Source organism: Haematobia irritans, chromosome 4 (assembly GCF_050003625.1).
Source record: "Haematobia irritans isolate KBUSLIRL chromosome 4, ASM5000362v1, whole genome shotgun sequence".
NCBI lineage: Eukaryota > Metazoa > Arthropoda > Insecta > Diptera > Muscidae > Haematobia > Haematobia irritans.
This window is the reverse complement of record NC_134400.1, coordinates 131,458,030-131,476,775: the sequence shown is the minus strand read 5'-3', so window position 1 is coordinate 131,476,775 and position 18,746 is coordinate 131,458,030. Positions and strand designations below refer to the sequence as shown.

General features: G+C 27.6%; 1 protein-coding gene across 1 annotated transcript in view; it reads right to left on the bottom strand.

Moving 5' to 3' along the window:
- The window catches only part of fng (Fringe glycosyltransferase), a 114,407-nt gene that overhangs the window by 7,912 nt on the left and 87,749 nt on the right, over positions 1-18,746 (bottom strand). Inside the window, exons 4-5 of the mRNA XM_075305015.1 lie at positions 12,864-12,966; positions 1,518-1,656 (exon numbers count right to left, since the gene is read on the bottom strand). Of these exons, the coding sequence (XP_075161130.1) occupies positions 1,518-1,656; positions 12,864-12,966 (242 nt within the window). The remainder of the gene's footprint in view (positions 1-1,517; positions 1,657-12,863; positions 12,967-18,746) is intronic.

Here is an 18,746-nt window from a genome sequence, read left to right as displayed (position 1 = left end):
AAAAATTCGTTTGTTACAAAATTTTTATTTTTTCAATAAAAAAAGTTATTTTTGAAACAACAACACAGTCCATTTCGTTTATATTAAACACTGTTCTTTTCTGACTTTAGGTCTTTAATAAGACACATTTTACAGTTCAAAATTTAATATAGTACAATGTAATGTTGAACATTTTTTCGGAATCTTCCGAATATATCTGGAATATATTAAAAAAAAACAAAAGCAAAAAAAAAAAACTTTGGTCGAAGCAGGGATCGAACCCACGACCCTTGGCATGAGAGTCGGACGTAGCTACCAATGCTCCACGGTGCCAAACTAAATGTTTGTTTCTGTTAAATAAACTTTGTTTATTCGGTTCGTGGGCGCCGCAAGTTATGCTATATAAATATAACTCATATGGATATTTATCTATTGATGACCATAACTGGTACATAGCTCAGTGGTTAGTGTGTTGGCTTACAAAGTGCATGGTCCGCGGTTCGATTCTCCGTCCAGGCGAAAGGTAAAAAAAAAAATTTAAAATTTATAAAATCGTATAATTTCTTCTACATTGTTGGTATTACAGGAAAAGGTGTTAAGAACTAAAAATCCTCGTGGATGTGAGAAAGATGTGAGGGACAATGCAATTAGCAAGAAAATAATGTTTTTTTTATGAAATTGTTTTTACATCCTGGAAAAGAATAAACGTTTATCACAAAAAGTATATACTTTTCTTCCAAATACACTTCCTTACAGCGAAAAGCAAATGAGAAACGAACTTTGTTTGTCTAAAATTTCGTTTGGGAGGAAAGAATTATTTTTTTGCGTGTATATACCGGTCAAGAACTGAATATATACGTTTTTATTCGGCCTTTGTTTTGCCTAATATATATACCGCATGGACTAACTCACAATTTAAAAGATGATGTTAAGAAGTTTTAAGATGCCTTGCCATAGGCCGCAACCCAAGCAATTCTATTGTGTGTGACCGTCTTTAGTAGAAGTTTCTACGCAATCCATGGTTGAGGGTACATAAGATTAGGCCTGGCCGAACTTACGGCCGTATATACTTGTTTTTTGCTGATTTATTAAAACTTAATGGATTGATTTGTGCTCACAGTGTAATTTAATTTTTATAAGATTTAGCTCATGCCTTTCTTGTCGATAACTAAAAAAAAAACAAAAAAAAAACTTTGCCAAACTTTATTGGCATTGTTGTGAAATCCTTTAAAACGATTAAAAAAAATTAATTCGACCCTTTTAGTCGGGTGTAATTTAATACAGGCTTATTCACTCTTCTTGCCACAATTATCAGTAAACAGAAGGACCCAAATTAGTTAGCATAATAATGTGCTAAAGTACTTTATTAAGTTCTTTTGGGGGAAAGGAATTCAACAACAAAAAAGATTTAAATTAAATCAAATTAATTGAGCATAAAATGTATCTGCATTTGAAATGACTATAAATCGATGTTAATTAAAGTTAATAAGAAATTCAAATAAATCTCTTTTCGATTTGGATCCTAAAATAATACTCACACTATCCAAATGAATTTCCAATGGTGACGAAATGCTGGGTTTACCAAGATACCAATCTACGGTGTGGCTGTATTCATCCAGGAGTTTTACCAAACGGGGAATATTTACGTAGTTGTCATCATCAAAATGGCAGAACCATCTGTAAGAGAGAAAGAAAAGAAACTTAATGATGATGCATCAAATGTGACCTCAAGGTTTATCAATGTTTATTGATGATAATCAGGAATGTAAAACATGGAATGGCTAGTAAAAGAGGTTTACATTTTTTTTTAATTTGTTTTTTGTTATTTTAGTAGAGATTTTGTATTGGATTTTCTGTAGACCATAATAAAAAATCATGATTTAAGCACCTTACTTGACGAGTTGGTAGTTGAGCCCTCACGCAAAGAAGCAACATGGTTGTCACGTTAATATTCGAACAGCAAAAAAATTTGATTGAGACTTGTTTGTGAGGACCATGTAAAATTTGCATCGCAACCCTGTTCGTCCAATGTATATAGTGCTAACTAAGATGTTATGATATTTGTGAAAAAATTTTGTTCGAATGAAATGAAGATGTCCGTTACCTAAAGTTGCAGTCTTTAAGAAAATGGGGTTTCTCAATTAAAAGAACAATGGTTAGATAAGGTAAAGTATGCAGGGTGACTGATATAAAGGGTGATTTGTTAAGAGCTTGATAACTTTTTAAAAAAAAAAAAACGCATAAAATTTGCAAAATCTCATCGGTTCTTTATTTGAAACGTTAGATTGGTCCATGACATTTACTTTTTGAAGATAATTTCATTTAAATGTTGACCGCGGCTGCGTCTTAGGTGGTCCATTCGGAAAGTCCAATTTTGGGCAACTTTTTCGAGCATTTCGGCCGGAATAGCCCGAATTTCTTCGGAAATGTTGTCTTCCAAAGCTGGAATAGTTGCTGGCTTATTTTTGTAGACTTTAGACTTGACGTAGCCCCACAAAAAATAGTCTAAAGGCGTCAAATCGCATGATCTTGGTGGCCAACTTACCGGTCCATTTCTTGAGATGAATTGTTCTCCGAAGTTTTCCCTCAAAATGGCCATAGAATCGCGAGCTGTGTGGCATGTAGCGCCACCTTGTTGAAACCACATGTCAACCAAGTTCAGTTCTTCCATTTTTGGCAACAAAAAGTTTGTTAGCATCGAACGATAGCGATCGCCATTCACCGTAACGTTGCGTCCAACAGCATCTTTGAAAAAATACGGTCCAATGATTCCACCAGCGTACAAACCACACCAAACAGTGCATTTTTCGGGATGCATGGGCAGTTCTTGAACGGCTTCTGGTTGCTCTTCACTCCAAATGCGGCAATTTTGCTTATTTACGTAGCCATTCAACCAGAAATGAGCCTCATCGCTGAACAAAATTTGTCGATAAAAAAGCGGATTTTCTGCCAACTTTTCTAGGGCCCATTCACTGAAAATTCGACGTTGTGGCAGATCGTTCGGCTTCAGTTCTTGCACGAGCTGTATTTTATACGGTTTTGCACCAAGATCTTTGCGTAAAATCTTCCATGTGGTCGAATAACACAAACCCAATTGCTGCGAACGGCGACGAATCGACATTTCACGGTCTTCAGCAACACTCTCAGAAACAGACGCAATATTCTCTTCTGTACGCACTGTACGCATTCGTGTGGTTGGTTTAATGTCCAATAAAGTAAACTGAGTGCGAAACTTGGTCACAATCGCATTAATTGTTTGCTCACTTGGTCGATTATGTAGACCATAAATCGGACGTAAAGCGCGAAACACATTTCGAACCGAACACTGATTTTGGTAATAAAATTCAATGATTTGCAAGCGTTGCTCGTTAGTAAGTCTATTCATGATGAAATGTCAAAGCATACTGAGCATCTTTCTCTTTGACACCATGTCTGAAATCCCACGTGATCTGTCAAATACTAATGCATGAAAATCCTAACCTCAAAAGAATCACCCTTTATAATGCAACGAAGTAAAACGCTATATTTGTATACCCTTTACTATAGGATGGGCGGTATACTAATTTTGTCATACCGTGCAGCACATTGAAATATTGGTATCTACCGATTACCGATCATTCGAACGATCTACTTGAAACTTGGTAAAAGTAGTTGTAGTTGGTGGGAGCCACCATGGTTCAATGATTAGCATGCCAATAATTTTCGGCATTTATTTAGAAAAAAATTTCTATACAAAGAAAATTTTGACAAAATTTTCTATACAAATAAAATTTTGATAAAATTTTCTATAGAAAGAAAATTTTTACAAAATTTTCTATAGAAAGAAAATTTTTACAAAATTTTCTACAGGAATAAAATTTTTACACAATTTTCTATGAAAATAAAATTTTTACAAAATTTTCTATAAAAATAAAATTTTGACAAAATTTTCTATAAAAATAAAATTTTGACAAAATTTTCTATAGAAATAAAATTTTTGAGAAAATTTTTTTATAGAAATAAAATTTTGATTACATTTTCTATAGAAACACAATTCTAAAACAAATTCTATAGGAATAAAATTCTAAAAAATTTTCTATTGAAATAAAATTTTGACAAAATTTTTTATAGAAATAAAATTTTGACAAAATTTTCTAAAGAAAGAAAATGTTGACAAAATTTTCTATAGAAATAAAATTTTTGCAAAATTTTCTAAAGAAAGAAAATTTTGACAAAATTTTCTATAGAAATAAAATTTTGACAATATTTTCTATAGAAATAAAATGTTGACGAAATTTTCTATAAAAAAAAAATTTTGACAAAATTTTCTATAGAATTAAAATTTTGACAAAATATTCTATAGAAATAAACTTTTGAGAAAATTTTTTATAAAAATAAAATTTTGGCAAAATTTTCTATAGGAATAAAATTTTGGCAAAATTTTCTATGGAAATAAAATTTTGACAACATTTTCTATAGAAATAAAATTTTGACAAAATTTTCTATAGAAAACAAGTAACGAAAGTCTAAAGTCGGGCGGGGCCGACTATATTATACCCTGCACCACTTGGTAGATCCACATTTTCGATACCATATCACATCCGTCAAATGTGTTGGGGGCTATATATAAAGGTTTGTCCTAAATACATACATTTAGATATCACTCGATCTGGACGGAATTTGATAGACTTCTACAAAATCTATAGACTCAAAATTTAAGTCGGCTAATGCACTAGGGTGGAACACAATGTTAGAAAAAATATGGGAAACATTTAAACTTGAAGTAGTTTTAAGGAAACTTCGCAAAAGTTTATTTATGATTTATCGCTCGATGTATATGTATTAGAAGTTTAGGTAAATTAGAGTCATTTTTACAACTTTTCGACCAAGCAGTGGCGATTTTGCAAGGAAAATGTTGGTATTTTGACCATTTTTGTCGAAATCAGAAAAACATATATATATATGGGAGCTATATCTAACTCTGAACTGATTTCAACCAAATTTGGCACGCATAGCTACAATGCTAATTCTACTCCCCGTCCAAAATATCAAATAAATCGGAGTTCAAAATTGGCCTCTGTGGTCGTATGAGTGTAAATCGGGCGAACGATATATATGGGAGTTATATCTAAATCTGAACCGATTTCAACCAAATTTGGCACGCATAGCAACAATGCTAATTCTACTCCCTGTGCAAAATTTCAACTAAATCGGAGTTAAAAATTGGCCTCTGTGGTCATATAAGTGTAAATCGGGCGAAAGCTATATATGGGAGATATATTTCAATCTGAACCGATTTCAACCAAATTTGGCACGCATAGCTACAATGCTAATTCTACTTCCTGTGCACAATTTCAACCAAATTGGGGTAAAACTCTGGCTTCTGGGACCGTATTAGTCCATATCGGGCGAAAGATATATATGGGAGATATATTTAAATATGAATCGATTGCAGCCAAATTTGGCACGCATAGCTACAATGCTAATTTTACTCCCTGTGCAAAATTTCAACTAAATCGGAGCAAAAAATTGGTTTCTGTGGTCATATGAGTGTAAATCGGCCGAAAGCTATATATGGGAGCTATAAGTCCATATCGGGCGAAATATATATATGGGAGCTATATCTAAATCTGAACCTATTTCTTCCAAAATCAATTGGGATCTATTCTGAGCCAAAACACATACTTGTGCCAAATTTGAAGTCGAGTGGACTAAAACTGCGACCTAGACTTTGATTACAAAAATGTGTTCACGGACAGACGGACATCGCTATATCGACTCAAGAGCCCACCCTGAGCATTTTTGCCAAAGACACCATATGTCTATCTCGTCTCCTTCTGGATGTTGCAAACATATGCACTAACTTATAATACCCTGTCCACAGTGTGGCGCAGGGTATAAAAATTTTTGACAAAATTTTCTATAGAAATAAAATTTTGACAAAATTTTCTAAAGAAATAAATTTTTAAAAAATTTCTACAGAAATAAAATTTTGACAAAATCTTTCAATAGAATTTTGAGAATATTTTCTATAGAAATACAATTTTGAGAAAACTTTCAAAAAATCAAAAATAAGAAACTTAACTCTCAGTTAAAATCAATACTCTGTACACTTTATTTTGACGCTCACTGTACAGTAGATACTTATTTTACAGCAGAGTATACTGATACATATGTATGTGTACTTGAGATGGTATGAGAGGTGTGTCTTATTTCTCAATTCGATTTGGGTGCTTTGGTGTTTGTCCTGTTTTATGCTTCATTTACCCTGCATCTCAGTCTTGGTTATCTTCTGTAAACTGTCAAATCCTTTCAATTTCATCCTTCTTGATAGATATTCGATATTTTTGTCCCTTTACTGGAGAGAAGCTGAGTTGCTTCGAGTGAATTTAGCCTTTTTAAAATTCCAGCTTCCTTTATTTGCAGCTTTCATGATTTGGGGTTTTATGCCACTTTTCTTAGTTAAGCGAAAGAAAAAGCCAGAGAAAAAAATACTTAAAGAAAAAGCTTAACAATTTATGTTTTTTTGAGAGCATCCTTAATTTGGTTATTTTTTTTTTTCTGTTATTATTTGTGTGTTGCTGATTTTTGTTTTTTCGTTAGCTTGTCGTCTCTTTGGTCTTGGAGAAATTTGAGAGGTTTTTATCCTTTCGAAGAAAAAACAGAACGTTGTGTATTTTTCAATATAAGGGCATTTACGAGGAACTGAGAAGAATGCCTTTGTTCTCCCTTATAAAAATATTTGCCATTGTGTGGAGTTTCTTTTTAATCACATTGGGATTTCTGGTTTTACACAGAAGCTGTGAAAAAGGGTTTGAAAATAAATTCACGAATGATTGAAATTGTTAAGGCAAGTGGACGAGTGATCAAAATCGACTAAAGATGCCTATAAATTTCCTAAGGGTTGTTACCATTGGCCCCGGCCCTTTCCTTCTGGATCATGTTTCATTGGCCATAAGGGGAAATTTTAAAGGGCTTGCATGTGTGGTAGAAATAAAATTTTAATATAACAATTTTCATTAAATCATTAGGGAAAATGATTCGATAAAATTCAGTGGTAACAAGTTGGCAGCACAAGAATGAAGGGGCAGCGCCCCGTAGACTGGCATAGTCGACATAGTCATGACCTCATTCTTTATGATTTACTATTGAATACCGAAACAATTGTGATTTGAGAGACTCTAGTCGTAGAGATATCAATGAGTGAGTGACACTTGAAACTTTGAAAATTTATTTTGCTGTAACTCAAGACTCAATATTAACTTTTCTAAAATTTAATTTCGCGTTTTTTTTTGAAATTTTTATTGTTTACAACAGCCCTTGTAGCTAGTAACTTTACATCCTTTACAATATTTCCCACTTCACACTGGAAAATGTTTAAATGAAAATATTGATTTTAGTTTCAATATGGATTAAAATGTGAATTATAGCATGTTGGAAAAAGGCAAAAAAATAAAACAATAATAGACAATGAAACAAACAAACAAAAAATATGTTTTTAACAACTCGAAATGGTCAAAAGTTTTTCATAACATGCCAATCTGTAGATGATGGTGATGGCCATCTATTCCATATGTAAACATTTGTGGACATTTTACTCGACATATGTTCAGGCAACACAAAAACGTTTTCATGTTTAGCTAAACTATTTGGACATTTCAACTTTTTTTCCTTGGAATAGATTTTTTTTGTCAATAGCATTCAAACTTAAATACGAACATAAATGTTTAACAATATTTCGGTGTCTGACATAAAAATGTAATAAAACGAGTGGCAAACGTTTATATCTAAAACTTTTGTAAATAGCACACGAAAACGAGCCAATGTATAAGTGTCAAAAAGTATATATGAGTAAATACAAACATATTATGTTCACCCTAGAGGAGTGCACGTGAGTGAGATTTCATTCTCGCTCATATTAGGTAGAAGTTGTGACTGACGAACATCTCATTACTCACTATATATTATATATTACTACTATAGTGACTCACGAAAATTGCCACCAAAATCACTATGTCACGTTGGAAATCTAAATAACCACAAGAAGGAATATGATCATCCCAAACATGTTTCAAGAGCATTGTGTTACTTTCTCACAGGGAAAATGGAACATTTTGGTCGCTGATACATTTTATTCTCGCCAAACATAAACATGTTTTCCGAAACCAGCTCATAGCTTTCACCTTACTGCATCGTCATCCCCAGCAGTAAATCAAAAACTTAAGAATGGCTTCACATATCAAAACCAGCACCAAAGCCTTGTAATATATTTCACTCCATCTAAGAGCTACTTCACAAACTTTTTTTATAGAAATAAAATTTAGACAAAATTTTCTATAGAAATAAAATTGTGACAGAATTTTCTATAGAAATAAAATTTTGACAAAATTTTCTATAGAAATAAAATTTAGACAAAATTTTCTAAAGAAATAAAATTGTGACAAAATTTTCTATAGAAATAAAATTTAGACAAAATTTTCTATAGAAATAAAATTTGGCAAAATTTTCTATAGAAATAAAATTGTGACAAAATTTTCTATGGAAATAAAATTTAGACAAACTATTCTATAGAAATAAAATTTAACAAAATTTTCTATAGAAATAAAATTTAACAAAATTTTCTATAGAAATAAAATTTTAACAAAATTTTATATAGAAATAAAATTTTGACAACATTTTCTATAGAAATAAAATTTTAACAAAATTTTCTATAGAAATAAAATTTTGACAACATTTTCTATAGCAATAAAATTTTGACAACATTTTCTATAGCAATAAAATTTTTAACAAAATTGTCTATAGAAATAAAATTTTGACAAAATTTTCTATAGAAATAAAATTTTAACAAAATTTTCTATGAAATTTTCTATAGAAATATAATTTTGACAAAATTTTCTATACAAATATAATTTTGACAAAATTTTCTATAGAAATATAATTGTGACAAAATTGTTTATAGAAATAAAATTTTGATGAAATTTTCTATAGAAACACAATTCTAAAACATTTTCTATAGAAATAAAATTTTGACAAAATTTTCTATAGAAATAAAATTTTGATGAAATTTTCTATAGAAACACAATTCTAAAAAAAATTCAATAGAAATAAAATTCTAAAAAAATTTCTATAGAAATAAAATTTTGATATAGAATTTTCTATAGAAATAAAATTTTGAAAAAATTTTCTGTAGAAATAAAATTTTAACAAAATATTCTATAGAAATATAATTTTGACAAAATTTTCTATAGAAATAAAATTTTGACAACATTTTCTATAGCAATAAAATTTTTAACAAAATTGTATATATAGAAATAAAATTTTGACAAAATTTTCTATAGAAATAGAATTTTGACAAAATTTTCTATGAAATTTTCTATAGAAATATAATTTTGACAAAATTGTCTATAGAAATATAATTTTGACAAAATTTTCTATAGATATATAATTGTGACGAAATTGTCTATAGAAATAAAATTTTGATGAAATTTTCTATAGAAACACAATTCTAAAAAATTTTCTATAGAAATAAAATTTTGACAAAATTTTCTGTAGAAATAAAATTTTGACAAAATTTTCTGTAGAAATAAAATTTTAACAAAATTTTCTATAGAAATATAATTTTGACAAAATTTCCTATAGAAATAAAATTTTGACAAAATTTTCTATAGAAATAAAATTTGACAAAATTTTCTATAGAAATAAAATTTTGACAAAATTTTCTATAGAAATAAAATTTTAACAAATATTTCTATAGAAATAAAATTTTTAACAAAATTGTCTATAGAAATAAAATTTTTAACAAAATTGTCTATAGAAATAAAATGTTGACAAAATTTTCTATAGAAATAAAATTTTGACAAAATTTTCTATAGAAATAAAATTTTTAGCAACATTTTCTATAGAAATAAAATTTTGGCAACATTTTCTATAGAAATAAAATTTTAACAAAATTTTCTATAGAAATAAAATTTTAACAAAATTTTCTATAGAAATAAAATGTTGACAACATTTTCTATAGAAAAAAAAAATTTAACAAAATTTTCTATAGAAATAAAATTTAGACAAAATTTTCTACAGAAATAAAATTTAGACAAAATTTTCTATAGAAATAAAATTTTGATGAAATTTTCTATAGAAACACAATTCTAAAAAAATTTCTATAGAAATAAAATTCAAAAAATAGAAATAAAATATATAGAAATATAATTTTGACAAAATTTTCTATAGATATAAAATTTTGACAACATTTTCTATAGCAATAAAGTTTTTAACAAAATTGTCTATAGAAATAAAATTTTGACAAAATTTTCTATAGAAATAAAATTTTAACAAAATTTTCTATGAAATTTTCTATAGAAATATAATTTTGACAACATTTTCTATACAAATATAATTTTGTCAAAATTTTCTATAGAAATATAATTGTGACAAAACTGTCTATAGAAATAAAATTTTGATGAAATTTTCTATAGAAACACAATTCTAAAACATTTTCTATAGAAATAAAATTTTGACAAAATTTTCTGTAGAAATAAAATTTTGACAAAATTTTCTGTAGAAATAAAATGTTGACAAAATTTTCTATAGAAATATAATGTTCACAAAATTTTCTATAGAAACAAAATTTTGACAAAATTTTCTATAGAAATAAAATTTTGACAACATTTTCTATAGAAATACAATTTTGACAAAATTTTCTATAGAAATAGAATTTTAAAAAATTTTCTATAGAAATAAAATTTTGACAAAATTTTCTGTAGAAATAAAATTTTGACAAAATTTTCTGTAGAAATAAAATTTTAACAAAATTTTCTATAGAAATATAATTTTGACAAAATTTCCTATAGAAATAAAATTTTGACAAAATTTTCTATAGAAATAAAATTTGACAAAATTTTCTATAGAAATAAAATTTTGACAAAATTTTCTATAGAAATAAAATTTTAACAAATATTTCTATAGAAATAAAATTTTTAACAAAATTGTCTATAGAAATAAAATTTTTAACAAAATTGTCTATAGAAATAAAATGTTGACAAAATTTTCTATAGAAATAAAATTTTGACAAAATTTCTATAGAAATAAAATTTTTAGCAACATTTTCTATAGAAATAAAATTTTGGCAACATTTTCTATAGAAATAAAATTTTAACAAAATTTTCTATAGAAATAAAATTTTAACAAAATTTTCTATAGAAATAAAATGTTGACAACATTTTCTATAGAAAAAAAAAATTAACAAAATTGTCTATAGAAATAAAATTTTGATGAAATTTTCTATAGAAACACAATTCTAAAAAAATTTCTATAGAAATAAAATTCAAGAAATAGAAATAAAATATATAGAAATATAATTTTGACAAAATTTTCTATAGAAATAAAATTTTAACAAAATTTTCTATGAAATTTTCTATAGAAATATAATTTTGACAACATTTTCTATACAAATATAATTTTGTCAAAATTTTCTATAGAAATATAATTGTGACAAAATTGTCTATAGAAATAAAATTTTGATGAAATTTTCTATAGAAACACAATTCTAAAACATTTTCTATAGAAATAAAATTTTGACAAAATTTTCTGTAGAAATAAAATTTTGACAAAATTTTCTGTAGAAATAAAATGTTGACAAAATTTTCTATAGAAATATAATGTTCACAAAATTTTCTATAGAAACAAAATTTTGACAAAATTTTCTATAGAAATAAAATTTTGACAACATTTTCTATAGAAATACAATTTTGACAAAATTTTCTATAGAAATAGAATTTTGACAAAATTTTCTATGAAATTTTCTATTGAAATATAATTTTGACAAAATTGTCTATAGAAATATAATTTTGACAAAATTTTCTATAGAAATATAATTGTGACAAAATTGTCTATAGAAATAAAATTTTGATGAAATTTTCTATAGAAACACAATTCTAAAAAATTTTCTATAGAAATAAAATTTTGACAAAATTTTCTGTAGAAATAAAATTTTGCCAAAATTTTCTGTAGAAATAAAATTTTAACAAAATTTTCTATAGAAATAAAATTTTGACAAAATTTTCTGTAGAATTAAAATTTTGACAAAATTTTCTGTAGAAATAAAATTTTAACAAAATTTTCTATAGAAATAAAATTTTGACAAAATTTTCTATAGAAATTCAATTTTTAACAAAATTATCTATAGAAATAAAATTTTTAACAAAATTGTCTATAGAAATAAAATTTTGACAAAACTTTCTATAGAAATAAAACTTTGACAAAATTTTCTATAGAAATAAAATTTTAACAAAATTTTCTATAGAAATAAAATTTTAGCAACATTTTCTATAGAAATAAAAATTTTGATGAAATTTTCTATAGAAATAAAATGTTGATGACATTGTCTATAGAAATAAAATTTAGACAAAATTTTTCTACAGAAATACAATTTTCGAACATGTTGCAAAATCCATCTGTAATCATGACGCACATGATACGCGTCACATGTTCACGTGCCCAACCAAAACCTACCTTAGTCACCACCAGATCACTCTGGGAGATTTTATCACATGGTGTTTTTTAACTCATTTTTGGAAACCCTTTTATTAGCTGCTTAGTTACATTTCAAATGCTTTACATTTAGTGTTCGTAAACGTTTTTGTGTAGACTTACTATATTTCCATGATCTTATTTGATGTGTTTTTAATTCCTGTGAAAGTCCGATTTTATGCTGCTTAACTAATTCTTTAACTAAGGAACATTTTGGTATGACAGAGATAATAATTTAATTTTATTTCTTATTTTTTGTATAGGTGTACGTATACTTTTTTAGTTTACTATATGTACTTGCTTCTTATAAAAACAAGAATTCACAATGTTACCTAGATTTGTATCAAAATAAAAAATGAAATAAATTAAAATGTACTCACTTTTTACCACTTTCCAGGAATACATCCAACTCTGCTGACATTTTACAACATAAAGCTTTTCGAAAATGACCCTGAGAACATTTCGTATTAATTAAATGGCCATCTGTAAGTGAATAAGGAAAAAACGAGAAATACATTTTTAGTCAGCAAATATTTGCAAATTATATAAGGCTGGCCAATTATAAAAGAAAAAAAAAATGTTTTGCCAAAGTTGTTTAAATGCTCATTAAATTTTGCTATACTTCAAACACAATACGTTTTGAAATTAATTAAACAGCACTCCGATATTAGTAGAAAGAGAGAGAGAGAGAAAATTATGGCAAATAAACTTAATTATTTTAAAATCAAATAGAATTAAAAAAAAACACACACACACACACACACAATCTTGTAGATTGAGGTTTGTCTGTCCTTCTTTATATCTGATTGCTCTGCTGTATTTCTTTGGGTATTCCATTTATAGTCTTAGGGATTTTTTTTACTTTGTTCTTAAACCACTAAGTTCATCACTAATGAGACAAAAATTATTGAAATATTTTACATTTTTGTTTATCGCTTTATCAACTTTTAAACCGCTCAAACTGAGAAGAAAAACTTACTCAGCTAAGAGCATACAACCGCTGCGTTATTTTCTAAATCCCCCAAATGTTTTATCGTTTAACATTTTAGGGATTCCATATTTTAAAAATAAAAAATTTGTAGAGATTTATACTAGGGTTAGAAAAAGGATTTTAATTAAGACTTTTCCTGTAATAGAGACGTTGATATTAAAAGAAAAATATAGCCAACTATGTTATTATATGTTAGTTGTTTAAAACATTTTTGCCAATATTTGTGTTTTATATTCCTACGGTAAAAGAGCTAGTTGTATCAAAGCTCAGATACACTCTACTTCCAAAAAGGCTCACTGAAAAAAAATATTGTCGTAATTTTTTTTTATTTTAGTTAGCATAGCAGATGCATTTCTCTGATATAAAGTATTTCCCTTGTCCAAAATTGATCAATTTTACATTGAAGTCGTTTGGTCCTTACAGTTAAGTGATTCGACTTAAAAATTTGTATCTTAATTCTTTTCTTCGAAAATTTTATTTCAATATAAAATTTCATTTCTGATTCTACTTTTGTCGTAGATTTTTTTTGTATAGAAAATTGTGCTTATTTTATTTCTATAGAAAATTTTGTCAAAATTGTATTTATCCAGAAAATGTTGTCTAAAATTTTATTGCCATAGAAAATGTCAAAATTTTGTTTCTATAGAAAATTAGTTAAAAATTTAATTTCAATGGAAAATTTTGTAAAATTAAATTTCTATAGCAATTTTTTCAAAATTTTATTTCTATAGAAAATTTTATCAACATTTTATTTCTATAGAAAATTTTGTCAACATTTTATTTCTATAGAAAATTTTGTCAAAATTTTATTTCTATAGAAAATTTTGTCAAAAATTTTATTTCTATAGAAAATTTTGTCAAAATTTTATTTTTATAGAAAGTTTTGTCTACATTTTATTTCTATATATTCATAAAAATTTATTAGACATAATTATTTTTTTTTTCTTAAACCATAATAATTCGATGAACTAAACTATAATTAAATTGCGCCATATAAGGTTCAATTCAAACGCTCCCACTCAAACGTCCACATTATTCATCGACGGTGCCACAGAAAATGTCAAAATTTCATATCTATGGAAACATTTGTCAACATTTTATTTCTATAGTATTTTTGTCGGATATTTTATTTCTATATAAATTTTTTTCAAAATATTATTTATATAGAAAATTTTGTCGTAAATTTTATTCCTATATAAAATTTTGTTAAAATTTTTATTTCTATAGAAAATTTTGTCATAAATTTTAGTTCTATAGAAAATTTTGACAAAATTTTATTTCTATAGAAAATGTTGTCGACAATTTTAGTTCTATAGAAAATTTTGTCAAAATTTTATTTCTATAGCAATTTTGTCGAATATTTTATTTCTATAATTTTTTTTCAAAAATTATTTCTATAGAAATTATTGCCGATTTTACAAAAATAAGTAAATGCTTTTCGACAAATTCATGAAAATTTATTAGACATAATTATTTTTATACCCTCCACCATAGGATGGGGGGTATATTAACTTTGTCATTCCGTTTGTAACACATCGAAATATTGATCTAAGACCCCATAAAGTCGATCTGAGCATGTCCGTCCGTCCGTCCGTCTGTTGAAATCACGCAAACTTCCGAACGAAACAAGCTATCGACTTGAAACTTGGCACAAGTAGTTGTTATTGATGCAGGTCAGATGGGTCATATCGAATCACTTTTACGTATAGCCCCCATATAAACCGATCCCCAAATTTGACTTGCGGAGCCTCTAAGAGAAGCAAATTTCATCCGATGCGGCTGAAATTTGGTACGTGATGTTAGTATATGGTCTCTAACAACCATGCAAAAATTGGTCCACATCTGTCCATAATTATATATAGCCCTCGGCTGAAATTTGGTACATGGTGTTAGTATATGGTCTCTAACAACCATGCAAAAATTGGTCCACATCGGTCCATAATTATATATAGCCATATTGCGGAGCCTAAAAGAGAAGCAAATTTCATCCAATCCGGCTGAAATTTGGTACATGGTGTTGGTATATGGTCTATAACAACCATGCAAAAATTGGTTCACATCTGTCGATAATTATATATAGCCCCCATATAAACGGACCCCCAAATTTGGCTTGCGAGGCCTCTAAGAGAAGCAAATTTCATCCGATCAGGCTGAAATTTGGTACATGATGTTATTATATGGTCTCTAACAAACGTGCAAAAATTGGTTCACATCGGTCCATAATTATATAGCCCCCATATAAACCGATACCCCGATTTGGCTTGCGGAGCCTCTAAGAGAAGCAAATTTCATCCGATCCGGCTGAAATTTGGTACATGGTGTTAGCATATGGTCTCTAACAACCATGCAAAAATTGGTCCACATCGGTCCATAATCATATATAGCCCCCATATAAACCGATCCCCCGATTTGGCTTGCAGAGCCTCTAAGAGAAACAAATTTCATTCGATCCGGCTGAAATTTGGTACATGATGCTAGTATATGGTCTCTAACAACCATGAAAAACTTGGTTCACATCGGTCCATAATTATATATAGCTCCCATATAAACCGATCCCCCGATTTGGTTTGCGGAGCCTCTAAGAAAAGGAAATTTCATCCGATCCGGCTGAAATTTGGTACATGGTGTTAGTATATGGTCTCTAGCAACCATGCAAAAATTGGTCCACATCGGTCCATAATTATATATAGCCCCCATATAAACCGATCTCCCGATTTGGCTTGCAGAGCCTCTAAGAGAAACAAATTTCATTCGATCCGGCAGAAATTTGGTACATGGTGTTAGTATATGGTCTCTAACAACTATGCAAAAATTGGTCCACATCGGTCCATAATTATATATAGCCCCCTCTAAGAGAAGCAAATTTCATCTGATCCGGCTGAAATTTGGTACATGATGTTAGTATAGGGTCTCTAATGACCATGCACAAATTGGTCGATATCGGTCCATAATTATATATAGGCCCCATATAAACCGATCCCCAGATTTGACCTCCGGAGCACCTTGGAAGGGCAAAATTCTTCCTATTCGCTTGAAATTTTGTACGTGATGTTAGTATATGGTATCCAACAACCATGCAGGAATTGGTTCCTATCAGTCCATAATTATATATAGCTCCCATATAAACCGATTGCCGGATGTGACCTCCGGTGCCTTTTGGAGAAGCAAAACTCATCCGATCTGGTTGAAATTTGGTACGTGGTGGTAGTATATGATATTTAACAACCATGCCAAAAGTGGTCCATATCAGTCCATAATCATTTATAGCCCCCATATAAACCGATCCCGAGATTTGGGTTTGGAGCCTCTTGGAGGAGCAAATTTCATCCGAGTGAGTTGAAATTTGTGGATGACAGTCTTTCGTAGAAGTTTCTACGCAATCCATGGTGGAGGGTACATAAGATTCGGCCTGGCCGAACTTACGGCCGTATATACTCGTTTTTTTCTTAAACCATAATAATTCGATGAACTAAAATATAATAAAATTGCGCCATATAAGTCTCACTTTTTTTGGGTGCACAGAAGTCAGCTGAAAATGAACACCTTCGATTGACCACCAGAACTCAAACGCCCCCACTCAAACGTCCCCATTCGTATTCATCGACGGTGCCACAGAAAATGTCAAAATTTCATATCTATAGAACATTTTGTCAAAATTTTATTTCTATAGTAATTTTGTCGAATATTTTATTTCTATGGAAATTTTTTTCAAAATATTATTTCTATAGAAAATTTTGTCGTAAATTTTATTTCTATAGAAAATTTTGTTAAAAGTTTTATTTCTATAGAAAATTTTGTTACAAGTTTTATTGCTGTAGAAAATTTTGTAAAAATTATATTTCTATACAAATTTTTTTCAAAATTTTATTTCTATAGTAATTTTGTCGAATATTTTATTTCTATAATTTTTTTTCAAAAAGTTATTTCTATAGAAATTTTTGCCGATTTTACAAAAAATAAGTAAATGTTTTTTCGACAAATTCAGGAAAACTTATTAGACATAATTATATTTTTTTTTTGTTAAACCATAATAATTCCATGAACTAAAATATAATTAAATTGCGCCATATAAGGTCCACTTTTTTTGGGTGCACTGAGGTCAGCTGAAAATGAACACTTTCGATTGACCACCAGAACTCAAACGCCCCCAATCAAACGTCCAAATTCGTATTCATCGACGGTGCCACAGAAAATGTCAACATTTCATATCTACGGAAACATTTGCCAAATTTTATTTCTATAGTAAATTTGTCGAATACTTTATTTCTAAAGAAATTTTTTTCAAAATATTATTTCTATAGAAATTTTTGTTAAAAGTTTTACTTCTATAGAAAATTTTGTCAACATTTTATTTGTATAGAAAATTTAGTCAAAATTTTATTTCTATAGAAAATTTTGTTAAAAGTTTTATTTCTGTAGAAAATTTTTTAAAAATTTTATTTCTAAAGAAAATTTTGTAAAAATTATATTGCTATAGAAAATTTTGTCAACATTTTATTTCTATAGAAAATTTTGACAAAATTTTATTTCTATAGAAAATTTTGTCGAACATTTTATTTCTATAGAACATTTTGTCGAAAATTTTATTTCTACACAAAATTTTCTCAAAATTTTATTTCTATAGATTTTTTTTTCAATATTTTATTTCTATAGAAAATTTTGTGAAAATTTTATTTCTATAGATTTTTTTTTTTAATTTTATTTCTATAGAAAATTTGGGAAAATTTTATCTCTATAGAAAATTTTGTCAACATTTTATTTCTATAGAAAACTTTGTCAACATTTTATTTCTATAGAAAACTTTGTCAACATTTTATTTCTATAGAAAAATTTGTCGAAAATTTTGTCTATAGAAGCAAATTTTGTCAAAATTTTATTTCTATAGAAAATTTTCTCAAAATTTTATTTCTATAGAAAATTTTCTCAAAATTTTATTTCTATAGAAAATTTTGTCGAAAATTTTGTCTATAGAAGCAAATTTTGTCAAAATTTTATTTCTATAGAAAATTTTGTCGAAAATTTTATTTCTATAGAAAATTTTCTCAAAATTTTATTTCTATAGAAAATTTTCTCAAAATTTTATTTCTATAGAAAATTTTCTCAAAATTTTATTTCTATAGATTTTTTTTCAATATTTTATTTGTATAGAAAATTTTGACAACATTTTATTTCTATAGAAAATTTTGTTTATAGAAGCAAATTTTGTCAAAATTTTATTTATATAGAAAATTTTGTCGAAAATTTTATTTCTATAGTATTTTTTTCAAAATTT